The 12,500-nt window shown below is 44.5% G+C and overlaps 1 protein-coding gene across 1 annotated transcript in view; it reads left to right on the top strand.

The window, feature by feature from the left end:
* The window catches only part of LOC311124812 (valine--tRNA ligase, mitochondrial-like), a gene marked incomplete at its 3' end in the record, with an annotated part of 18,011 nt that extends 5,549 nt beyond the window's left edge, over nt 1–12,462 (top strand). Inside the window, exons 9-20 of the mRNA XM_084198909.1 lie at nt 2,152–2,271; nt 3,275–3,383; nt 3,556–3,644; nt 6,745–6,835; nt 7,172–7,299; nt 7,417–7,520; nt 8,073–8,154; nt 8,790–8,866; nt 9,234–9,321; nt 9,449–9,542; nt 12,021–12,091; nt 12,337–12,462. Of these exons, the coding sequence (XP_084055035.1) occupies nt 2,152–2,271; nt 3,275–3,383; nt 3,556–3,644; nt 6,745–6,835; nt 7,172–7,299; nt 7,417–7,520; nt 8,073–8,154; nt 8,790–8,866; nt 9,234–9,321; nt 9,449–9,542; nt 12,021–12,091; nt 12,337–12,462 (1,179 nt within the window). The remainder of the gene's footprint in view (nt 1–2,151; nt 2,272–3,274; nt 3,384–3,555; nt 3,645–6,744; nt 6,836–7,171; nt 7,300–7,416; nt 7,521–8,072; nt 8,155–8,789; nt 8,867–9,233; nt 9,322–9,448; nt 9,543–12,020; nt 12,092–12,336) is intronic.
* Between the last annotated feature and the right edge of the window lie 38 nt (nt 12,463–12,500).

The following is a 12,500-nucleotide window of genomic DNA, read 5'->3' as shown; positions in this document are numbered from 1 at the left end:
ATCACTCTACACAGAAACAGGAGATAGACTAGTGTCCTGTCCAGGGGGTGTACATCACTCTACAGAAACAGGAGATAGACTAGTGTCCTGTCCAGGGGGTGTACATCACTCTACAGAAACAGGAGATAGACTAGTGTCCTGTCCAGGGGGTGTACATCACTCTACACAGAAACAGGAGAGAGACTAGTGTCCTGTCCAGGGGGTGTACATCACTCTACACAGAAACAGGAGATAGACTAGTGTCCTGTCCAGGGGGTGTACATCACTCTACACAGAAACAGGAGATAGACTAGTGTCCTGTCCAGGGGGTGTACATCACTCTACACAGAAACAGGAGATAGACTAGTGTCCTGTCCAGGGGGTGTACATCACTCTACAGAAACAGGAGATAGACTAGTGTCCTGTCCAGGGGGTGTACATCACTCTACAGAAACAGGAGATAGACTAGTGTCCTGTCCAGGGGGTGTACATCACTCTACAGAAACAGGAGATAGACTAGTGTCCTGTCCAGGGGGTGTACATCACTCTACAGAAACAGGAGATAGACTAGTGTCCTGTCCAGGGGGTGTACATCACTCTACAGAAACAGGAGATAGACTAGTGTCCTGTCCAGGGGGTGTACATCACTCTACAGAAACAGGAGATAGACTAGTGTCCTGTCCAGGGGGTGTACATCACTCTACACAGAAACAGGAGATAGACTAGTGTCCTGTCCAGGGGGTGTACATCACTCTACAGAAACAGGAGATAGACTAGTGTCCTGTCCAGGGGGTGTACATCACTCTACACAGAAACAGGAGATAGACTAGTGTCCTGTCCAGGGGGTGTACATCACTCTACACAGAAACAGGAGATAGACTAGTGTCCTGTCCAGGGGGTGTACATCACTCTACACAGAAACAGGAGATAGACTAGTGTCCTGTCCAGGGGGTGTACATCACTCTACACAGAAACAGGAGATAGACTAGTGTCCTGTCCAGGGGGTGTACATCACTCTACACAGAAACAGGAGATAGACTAGTGTCCTGTCCAGGGGGTGTACATCACTCTACACAGAAACAGGAGATAGACTAGTGTCCTGTCCAGGGGGTGTACATCACTCTACACAGAAACAGGAGATAGACTAGTGTCCTGTCCAGGGGGTGTACATCACTCTACACAGAAACAGGAGATAGACTAGTGTCCTGTCCAGGGGGTGTACATCACTCTACACAGAAACAGGAGATAGACTAGTGTCCTGTCCAGGGGGTGTACATCACTCTACACAGAAACAGGAGATAGACTAGTGTCCTGTCCAGGGGGTGTACATCACTCTACAGAAACAGGAGATAGACTAGTGTCCTGTCCAGGGGGTGTACATCACTCTACAGAAACAGGAGATAGACTAGTGTCCTGTCCAGGGGGTGTACATCACTCTACACAGAAACAGGAGATAGACTAGTGTCCTGTCCAGGGGTCTGCCTCACGCTACAGAAACAGGAACCAAGCCTTGTCTACTTACTTATATACCACACTGTTACTGTAGTATTAGTAACATGATTTCATTATTATATACAGTAGTATGTTATGTTACTGTATTATTATTATTACTGTAGTATTAGTAACATGATTTCATTATTATATACAGTAGTATGTTATGTTACTGTATTATTATTATTACTGTAGTATTAGTAACATGATTTCATTATTATATACAGTGGTATGTTATGTTACTGTATTATTATTATTACTGTAGTATTAGTAACATGATTTCATTATTATATACAGTAGTATGTTTTGTTACTGTATTATTATTATTACTGTAGTATTAGTAACATGATTTCATTATTATATACAGTAGTATGTTATGTTACTGTATTATTATTATTACTGTAGTATTAGTAACATGATTTCATTATTATATACAGTAGTATGTTATGTTACTGTATTATTATTATTACTGTAGTATTAGTAACATGATTTCGTTATTATATACAGTAGTATGTTATGTTACTGTATTATTATTATTTTTGTACTATTAGTAACATTATTTCATTTTTATATACGTATGTTATCTTAGTGTCCGTTCCAGTATCATCTGCTCAGCTCTTTCTTCCTGTGTGTGTGTGTGTGTGTGTGTGTGTGTGTACCTTTGTGTGTGGGTATTTTCAGGGCTTCAGCAGTGCTGTGTCCGAGGCCTTTGTAAGGCTGTGTGACTCTGGTCTGGTCTATCGCTCTGAGGGGCTGGTCAACTGGAGCTGTGCTCTGGAGTCAGCCATCTCTGATATAGAGGTTAGTCTGCCATCTCCGATATAGAGGTTAGTCTGCCATCTCTGATATAGAGGTTAGTCTGCCATCTCCGATATAGAGGTTAGTCTGCCATCTCTGATATAGAGGTTAGTCTGCCATCTCTGATATAGAGGTTAGTCTGTCATCTCTGATATAGAGGTTAGTCTGTCATCTCTGATATAGAGGTTAGTCTGCCATCTCTGATATAGAGGTTAGTCTGCCATCTCTGATATAGAGGTTAGTCTGCCATCTCTGATATAGAGGTTAGTCTGCCATCTCTGATATAGTGGATAGTCTGCCATCTTTGATATAGTGGATAGTCTGCCATCTCTGATATAGTGGATAGTCTGCCATCTCTGATATAGTGGATAGTCTGCCATCTCTGATATAGTGGATAGTCTGCCATCTCTGATATAGTGGATAGTCTGCCATCTCTGATATATAGGTTACTCTGTCATCTCTGATATAGAGGTTAGTCTGTCATCTCTGATATAGTGGATAGTCTGCCATCTCTGATATAGAGGTTAGTCTGTCATCTCTGATATAGAGGTTAGTCTGCCATCTCTGATATAGAGGTTAGTCTGCCATCTCTGATATAGAGGTTAGTCTGTCATCTCTGATATAGTGGATAGTCTGCCATCTCTGATATAGAGGTTAGTCTGTCATCTCTGATATAGTGGATAGTCTGCCATCTCTGATATAGTGGATAGTCTGCCATCTCTGATATAGTGGTCTGCCATCTCCGATATAGAGGTTAGTCTGCCATCTCCGATATAGTGGATAGTCTGCCATCTCTGATATAGAGGTTAGTCTTACCTAGAAAATGAGACCCTTACTGTTCGTGTGTTAGCATGTCACGTTAGCAACAGCATCATCTTTGCTATGTGTTACAGAGCATGTTGTACAGCTTCAGTTTGCACAATTTATTGTCCGCAGTTAAACATGATTTTATTTTCAAAATGTAAACTTGATGTATATTTGAGAGATGTATTGATGCTGTCAACAGGTTGACTCCAAGCAGCTGTCTGGAAGAACCATGTTGTCTGTCCCTGGCTACCAGAAAATGGTGGAGTTTGGGACCATGGTCACCTTTACCTACCCTATAGACGGCCAGGGTGAGTGGTTGGTCTGAGTTCCAAATGGCACCCTATTTAGGGCTCTGGACAAAAGTAGTGCACAACATAGGGTGCTGTTTGGGACGCGGTAACTTAGTAACTGGGACGTGATCCTCCTTGATGTCTGCTGTTCTCTTTCCTGTTGTTTATACTCCCTCTTTCTATCTATTAGATGGAGAGGTGGCGGTGTCGACCACTCGTCCTGAGACCATGTTGGGAGATGTGGCCATCGCTGTGCATCCTGACGACCCTCGATATCAGGCTAGTATACTTAGATTAAAATGATTTACCCATACACGTTGGTGTTGTAGTCAAACACAAACACAGAAAATGTATTTGTCTTTTACAGTTGAAGTTGGAAGTTTACATACACCTTTAGCCAAATACATTTAAACTCAGTTTTTCACAATTCCTCACATTTAATCCTAGTAAAAATTCCCTGTCTTAGGTCAGTTAGGATCACCACTTTATTTTAAGAATGTGAAATGTCAAAATAATAGTAGAGAGAATGATATATTTCAGCTTTTATTTATTTCATCACATTCCCAGTGGGTCAGAAGTTTGCATGCACTCAATTAGTATTTGGTATCATTGCCTTTAAATTGTTTAACTTGGGTCAAACGTCTCGGGTAGCCTTCCACAAGCTTCCCACAATAAGTTGGGTGAATTTTGGCCCATTACTCCTGACAGAGCTGGTGTAACTGAGTCAGGTTTGTAGGCCTCCTTGCTCGCACACGCTTTTTCAGTGCTGCCCACACATTTTCTTTAGGATTGAGGTCAGGGCTTTGTGATGGCCACTCCAATACCTTGACTTTGTTGTCCTTAAGCCATTTTGCCACAACTTTGGAAGTATGCTTGGGGTCATTGTCCATTTGGAAGAGCCATTTGCGACCAAGCTTTAACTTCCTGACTGATGTCTTGAGATGTTGCTTCAATATATCCACATAATTTTCCTTCCTCATGATGCTACTCTGTTAATTATTTATGCATAGTCACTTTAACTCTACCCACATGTACATATTACCTCAACTAGCCAGTGCCCCCGCACATTGACTCTGCACCGGTACCCCCCTGTATATACAGTGGGGGAAAAAAGTATTTAGTCAGCCACCAATTGTGCAAGTTCTCCCACTTAAAAAGATGAGAGAGGCCTGTAATTTTCATCATAGGTACACGTCAACTATGACAGACAAATTGAGAAAAAAAAATCCAGAAAATCACATTGTAGGATTTTTTATGAATTTATTTGCAAATTATGGTGGAAAATAAGTATTTGGTCACCTACAAACAAGCAAGATTTCTGGCTCTCACAGACCTGTAACTTCTTCTTTAAGAGGCTCCTCTGTCCTCCACCCATTACCTGTATTAATGGCACCTGTTTGAACTTGTTATCAGTATAAAAGACACCTGTCCACAACCTCAAACAGTCACACTCCAAACTCCACTATGGCCAAGACCAAAGAGCTGTCAAAGGACACCAAAAACAAAATTGTAGACCTGCACCAGGCTGGGAAGACTGAATCTGCAATAGGTAAGCAGCTTGGTTTGAAGAAATCAACTGTGGGAGCAATTATTTGGAAATGGAAGACATACAAGACCACTGATAATCTCCCTCGATCTGGGGCTCCACGCAAGATCTCACCCCGTGGGGTCAAAATGATCACAAGAACGGTGAGCAAAAATCCCAGGACCACACAGGGGGACCTAGTGAATGACCTGCAGAGAGCTGGGACCAAAGTAACAAAGCCTACCATCAGTAACACACTACGCCGCCAGGGACTCAAATCCTGCAGTGCCAGACGTGTCCCCCTGCTTAAGCCAGTACATGTCCAGGCCCGTCTGAAGTTTGCTAGAGTGCATTTGGATGATCCAAAAGAGGATTGGGAGAATGTCATATGGTCAGATGAAACCAAACCAACTCGTCGTGTTTGGAGGACAAAGAATGCTTAGTTGCATCCAAAGAACACCATACCTACTGTGAAGCATGGGGGTGGAAACATCATGCTTTGGGGCTGTTTTTCTGCAAAGGGACCAGGACGACTGATCCGTGTAAAGGAAAGAATGAATGGGGCCATGTATCGTGAGATTTTGAGTGAAAACCTCCTTCCATCAGCAAGGGCATTGAAGATGAAACGTGGCTGGGTCTTTCAGCATGACAATGATCCCAAACACACCGCCCGGGCAACGAAGGAGTGGCTTCATAAGAAGCATTTCAAGGTCCTGGAGTGGCCTAGCCAGTCTCCAGATCTCAACCCCATAGAAAATCTTTGGAGGGAGTTGAAAGTCCGTGTTGCCCAGCGACAGCCCCAAAACATCACTGCTCTAGAGGAGATCTGCATGGAGGAATGTGCCAAAATACCAGCAACAGTGTGTGAAAACCTTGTGAAGACTTACAGAAAACGTTTGACCTGTGTCATTGCCAACAAAGGGTATATAACAAAGTATTGAGAAACTTTTGTTATTGACCAAATACTTATTTTCCACCATAATTTGCAAATAAATTCATTAAAAATCCTACAATGTGATTTTCTGGATTTCTTTTCTTTTTTATGGCGGTTTTAGAGCAGTGGCTTCTTCCTTGCTGAGCGGCCTTTCAGGTTATGTCGATATAGGACTCATTTTACTGTGGCTATAGATACTTTTGTACCTGTTTCCTCCAGCATCTTCACAAGGTCCTTTGCTGTTGTTCTGGGATTGATTTGCACTTTTCGCACAAAAGTACGTTCATCTCTAGGAGACAGAACGCGTCTCCTTCCTGAGCGGTATGACGGCTGCGTGGTCCCATGGTGTTTATACTTGCCTACTATTGTTTGTACAGATGAACGTGGTACCTTTAGGCGTTTGGAAATTGCTCCCAAGGATGAACCAGACTTGTGGAGGTCTACAACTCTTTTTCTGAGGTCTTGGCTGATTTATTTTGATTTTCCCATGATGTCAAGCAAAGAGGCACTGAGTTTGAAGGTAGGCCTTGAAATAAATCCACAGGTACACCTCCAATTGACTCAAATGATGTCAATTAGCCTATCAGAAGCTTCTAAAGCCATGACATAATTTTCTAGAATTTTCCAAGCTGTTTAAAGGCACAGTCAACTTAGTATATGTAAACTTCTGACCCACTGGAATTGTGATACAGTGAATTATAAGTGAAATAATCTGTCTGTAAACAACCGTTGGAAAAATGACTTGTCATGCACAAAGTAGATGTCCTAACCGACTTGCCAAAACTATAGTTTGTTAACAAGACATTTGTGGAGTGGTTGAAAAACAAGTTTTAATGACTCCAACCTAAGTGTATGTAAACTTCCGACTTCAACTGTATCTAGGACTTCTTCTAAATGTATCACTACTATTTGTCTTCCAGGCAGTTCATGGTAAACAGTGCAGACACCCCTTCACTGACAGACTCTTACCCATCATCACTGACACTATGGTGGATATGGAGCTGGGCACAGGTACATGAACGGTCTCGTTGCTCTGACTGGATGTACATAGATAATGATTTTATGGAATTTGAAGACCAACGCGTCAGGAACAAGAACAAGCTAGTTATGCTAAAGGTTGTGTTAGTGTTATTACAACCAACACTACTTCTTTATTGTTCTGTCTGTCTGTCGTCTCTGTCTCTGTCTCTGTCTCTGTCTCTGTCTCTCTCTCTGTCTCTCTCTCTCTCTCTCTGTCTCTCTGTCTCTCTGTCTCTCTGTCTCTCTGTCTCTCTGTCTCTCTGTCTCTGTCTCTCTGTCTGTCTGTCTGTCTGTCTGTCTGTCTGTCTGTCTGTCTGTCTTTCTCAGGTGCTGTAAAGGTTACTCCAGCTCACGACTACACTGACTTCCTGCTTTCCCAGAGGCACTCTCTTCCTCGCCTCACTGTGATTGGAGGAGACGGCACAATGACTCCTCTCTGTGGCCAATGGCTGGAGGTACACTATCTTATCCAGACGTTGTTGTCCGTTTCTGGTCTGTCTGTCAGTTCTCTAATAGCTGAGAGATCTAAGATATCTCATCTTTCTGTCTCTCCATCACACTCCTCTTCTCAGGGAGTGAAGCGTTTTGATGCCAGAGAACAAGTGATCGATGCACTGATAGAGAAGAGGATGTTCAGAGGGAAAAAGGATCACACCATGTCTTTACCCGTCTGCAGGTAGAGGGAGACACATTCACTGTGTCTCTACATCTATGCATGTGTCTGTTCCCTCTCTCTTTAGACAGAAATGGTATTCCAATCACATAATGTAGTGCCCTAATAATGTAGTGCCCTAATAAATCAAACTCCGATTCTGGGGTAAGTCAAAAACATGATTATTTTTGCAGTGAAAGAATCTGTTTTCAAGTTAAATGAATCACCACATTCAGAATTGCTGGCCAAAAGAAATTATTTTTGTCAGTTATCCCAGAACCTGTTTTGATTTAGTCAATAATCTAATATGTGAACACATTAGATGTAGGTTAGATGTAGGTTACCTGCTGTTCATCAAGAATGCCCATCTCCTGTAATTTCACATAGGAACTCGATCAGTTACCCAAAATGAACTGAATAACAGAAAACAGATAACATCAGGATCCTCAGGATCTTGTTTCCCATCCTACTTTTGACACCATAGAGTAAAGGCCACACCCAGTTGCTATGGTAAAGCTATTTTGTCTTATTCTGCTAAATATTTATCTTGTCCTCTTTCCCCCTCCTGTCTTTCAGTCGCTCTGGGGATGTCATTGAACCTTTGTTGAAGAAGCAGTGGTTTGTGCGTTGTGAAGAAATGGCCCAGAGAGCCATACAGGTCATTTGACTTTCTCTTTGTGTTGTAGTATTTGCATGTAGGTCACTAGGTCTGTCTCAAATGGCACCCTATTCCCAACATAGTGCACTACTTTTAACCATTGCCCTATGTAGGTCAGAGGGTCTGTCTTTTGATCATTTGAACATGTGGATGTAATGCATAGCACTGGCTCTCTCTGTCTCTCTCTCTCAATTTCTATTTCAATTTAAGAGCTTTATTGGCATGGGAAACATATGTTTACATTGCCAAAGCAAGTGAAATAGATAATAAACAAAAGTGAAATAAACAAGAAAATATTAACAGTAAACATTACTCACAAAAGTTCCAAAAGAAAAAAGACATTTCAAATGTCATATTATGTCTATATACAGTGTTGTAATGATGTACAAATGGGAAAATAAAGATCTCTCTCTTCTCCTCTCTCTGTCTCTGTCTCTGTCTCTGTCTCTGTCTCTGTCTCTCTCTCTCTCTCTGTCTCTGTCTCTCTCTCTCTCTCTCTCTCTCTCTCTCTCTCTCGTCTCTCTCTCTCTCTCTGTCTCTCTCTCTCTCTCTCTCTCTCTCTCTCTCTCTCTCTCTCTCTCTCTCTCTCTCTCTCTCTCTCTCTCTCTCTCTCTCTCTCTCTCTCTCTCTCTCAGGCAGTGGATGAGGGACAGTTGGAGATCATTCCTCACTTCTACACCAAAACATGGAGTAGCTGGCTCTCCAACATCAGGTTATTACTTTTCTAAAGATCCCAGGTTCCCCAAAAAACCTGACTGGACGATTCCCGGAATGAAGAAGAGGGAATCAGCAGGAAATCTGGAATCTCCCAAGCAGGATGTCAGTCAGATTTGGATTTACATTCCAAACTCAACTGTGATCAGTGAACAATAGTGTGACGTGTGATGGAAGCAACAACAGGCCTGTTAGTTTGTCTTACTGCTGGACTGGCTGACATCAGTGCCTAGCAACACCAGGCCCTGACATCTTTATTGTTGCTCTCTGACCCCTGGTTCTATTACACTGATGTCATAAAATAGTCCTTGTTATGACTTATGTGGTTTTAACAATGTGATGTCTGTTTGTGTTTTCCACATCAGTGATTGGTGCATTTCCAGGCAGCTTTGGTGGGGTCATCAGATTCCAGCTTATCGAGTGACTCTCCCAGATTCTACTGACACACAGGAGGTGCACTGCATGTTTCAAGCTGGGTTTCACACTCTCACAGGTCACACTTGTCACCTAATGCATTTAGAGTGTCATATTTCTGTATTGTAAACAACTTTATCTATTGTGTGTCTGTTATTGCCCTCAGGAGCTCTGGGTCTGGGGCAGGAGTGAGGCGGAGGCCAGAGAGCGGGCTGCTGTGAAACATGGAGTGACTGCTGACACCATTACACTGACTCAGGGTGACTGCTGACACCATTACACTGACTCAGGGTGACAGCTGACACCATTACACTGACTCAGGGTGACTGCTGACACCATTACACTGACTCAGGGTGACCGCTAACACTATTACACTGACTCAGGGTGACTGCTGACACCATTACACTGACTCAGGGTGACTGCTGACACCATTACACTGACTCAGGGTGACTGCTACTCAGGGTGACTGCTGACACCATTACACTGACTCAGGGTGACTGCTGACACATTACACTGACTCAGGGTGACCGCTGACACCATTACACTGACTCAGGGTGACTGCTGACACTATTACACTGACTCAGGGTGACTGCTGACACCATTACACTGACTCAGGGTGACTGCTGACACCATTACACTGACTCAGGGTGACTGCTGACACCATTACACTGACTCAGGGTGACTGCTGACACCATTACACTGACTCAGGGTGACCGCTGACACCATTACACTGACTCAGGGTGACTGCTGACACATTACACTGACTCAGGGTGACTGCTGACACCATTACACTGACTCAGGGTTGACTGCTGACACATTACACTGACTCAGGGTGACTGCTGACACCATTACACTGACTCAGGATGACTGCGGACACCATTACACTGACTCAGGGTGACTGCGGACACCATTACACTGACTCAGGGTGACTGCTGACACCAATACACTGACTCAGGGTGACCGCTGACACTATTACACTGACTCAGGGTGACTGCTGACACCATTACACTGACTCAGGGTGACTGCTGACACCATTACACTGACTCAGGGTGACCGCTGACACCAATTACACTGACTCGGGGTGACTGCTGACACCATTACACTGACTCAGGGTGACTGCTGACACCATTACACTGACTCAGGGTGACTGCTGACACATTACACTGACTCAGGGTGACCGCTGACACCATTACACTGACTCAGGGTGACTGCTGACACATTACACTGACTCAGGGTGACCGCTGACACCATTACACTGACTCAGGGTGACTGCTGACACCATTACACTGACTCAGGGTGACTGCTGACACCATTACACTGACTCAGGGTGACTGCTGACACCATTACACTGACTCAGGGTGACTGCTGACACCATTACACTGACTCAGGGTGACTGCTGACACCATTACACTGACTCAGGGTGACCGCTGACACCATTACACTGACTCAGGGTGACTGCTGACACATTACACTGACTCAGGGTGACAGCTGACACCATTACACTGACTCAGGGTGACTGCTGACACATTACACTGACTCAGGGTGACTGCTGACACCATTACACTGACTCAGGATGACTGCGGACACCATTACACTGACTCAGGGTGACCGCGGACACCATTACACTGACTCAGGGTGACTGCTGACACCATTACACTGACTCAGGGTGACCGCTGACACTATTACACTGACTCAGGGTGACTGCTGACACCATTACACTGACTCAGGGTGACTGCTGACACCATTACACTGACTCAGGGTGACCGCTGACACCATTACACTGACTCAGGGTGACTGCTGACACCATTACACTGACTCAGGGTGACTGCTGACACCATTACACTGACTCAGGTGTGACTGCTGACACATTACACTGACTCAGGGTGGACCGCTGACACCATTACACTGACTCAGGGTGACTACTGACACATTACACTGACTCAGGGTGACCGCTGACACCATTACACTGACTCAGGGTGACTGCTGACACCATTACACTGACTCAGGGTGACTGCTGACACCATTACACTGACTCAGGGTGACCGCTTACACCATTACACTGACTCAGGGTGACTGCTGACACCATTACACTGACTCAGGGTGACCGCTGACACCATTACACTGACTCAGGGTGACCGCTGACACCATTACACTGACTCAGGGTGACTGCTGACACCATTACACTGACTCAGGGTGACTGCTGACACATTACACTGACTCAGGGTGACTGCTGACACCATTACACTGACTCAGGGTGACTGCTGACACCATTACACTGACTCAGGGTGACTGCTGACACCATTACACTGACTCAGGGTGACCCGCTGACACCATTACACTGACTCAGGTGTGACTGCTGACACCATTACACTGACTCAGGGTGACTGCTGACACCATTACACAGACTTAATAAGTCTCTCTGTCAGGAGATCTGCTTTACAGCCATCACATAAACCCATTGAATTGTTTCTAACACAACAATGACTCATCAGTCCCTGTGGTGCCACACTTGAAGCCAGTTGTGTTGTGAGAGCATTGATGTTGGTTGGCTTTCTATTTGCTCATTTTCTCTCTCTGTCTCTGTCTCTGTCTCTGTCTCTCTCCCCTCTCTCTCTCTCTCTCTCTCTCTCTCTCTCTCTCTCCTCTCTCTCTCTCTCTCTCTCTCTCTCTCTCTCTCTCTCTCTCTCTCTCTCTCTCTCTCTCTCTCTTCTCTCTCTCTCTCTCTCGCTCCATCTCAGACCCTGATGTATTGGACACCTGGTTCTCCTCAGGGCTCTTCCCCTTTGCCATGTTGGGCTGGCCACAGCAGGTACTTGACTTGCATTTCCCCCAATATGTGTCACTTTTCACCCAAAAAAATGTTGTGTCCCAAATGGCACCCTGTTCCCCATAGGGCTCTGGTCAAAAAGTAGTGCACTATATAGGGAATAGGGTGCCTTTTCAGGCATCCAATGTATTGCCTTGGACTCTCATGACATCAACCACTAAAATATGTGCCCACACTTCCTCACGCTTACTTGACGTGTTGTGTCCCCTACAAATATGCCCCCACAGACAAGTGACCTGAGGCAATTCTACCCCAACACTATCCTGGAAACAGGAAGTGACCTCATCTTCTTCTGGGTGGCAAGGATGGTGATGCTTGGCACAGAACTGACTGGGCAGCTGCCCTTCAAACAGGTAGCTAATACCTCATAATATCCAGTCCAGATTAACTG

This window comes from Coregonus lavaretus, assembly GCF_964263955.1.
Source record: "Coregonus lavaretus genome assembly, contig: HAP1_SCAFFOLD_1121, whole genome shotgun sequence".
NCBI classification, from domain to species: domain Eukaryota; kingdom Metazoa; phylum Chordata; class Actinopteri; order Salmoniformes; family Salmonidae; genus Coregonus; species Coregonus lavaretus.
This window is presented reverse-complemented; position numbering and strand designations above follow the sequence as displayed.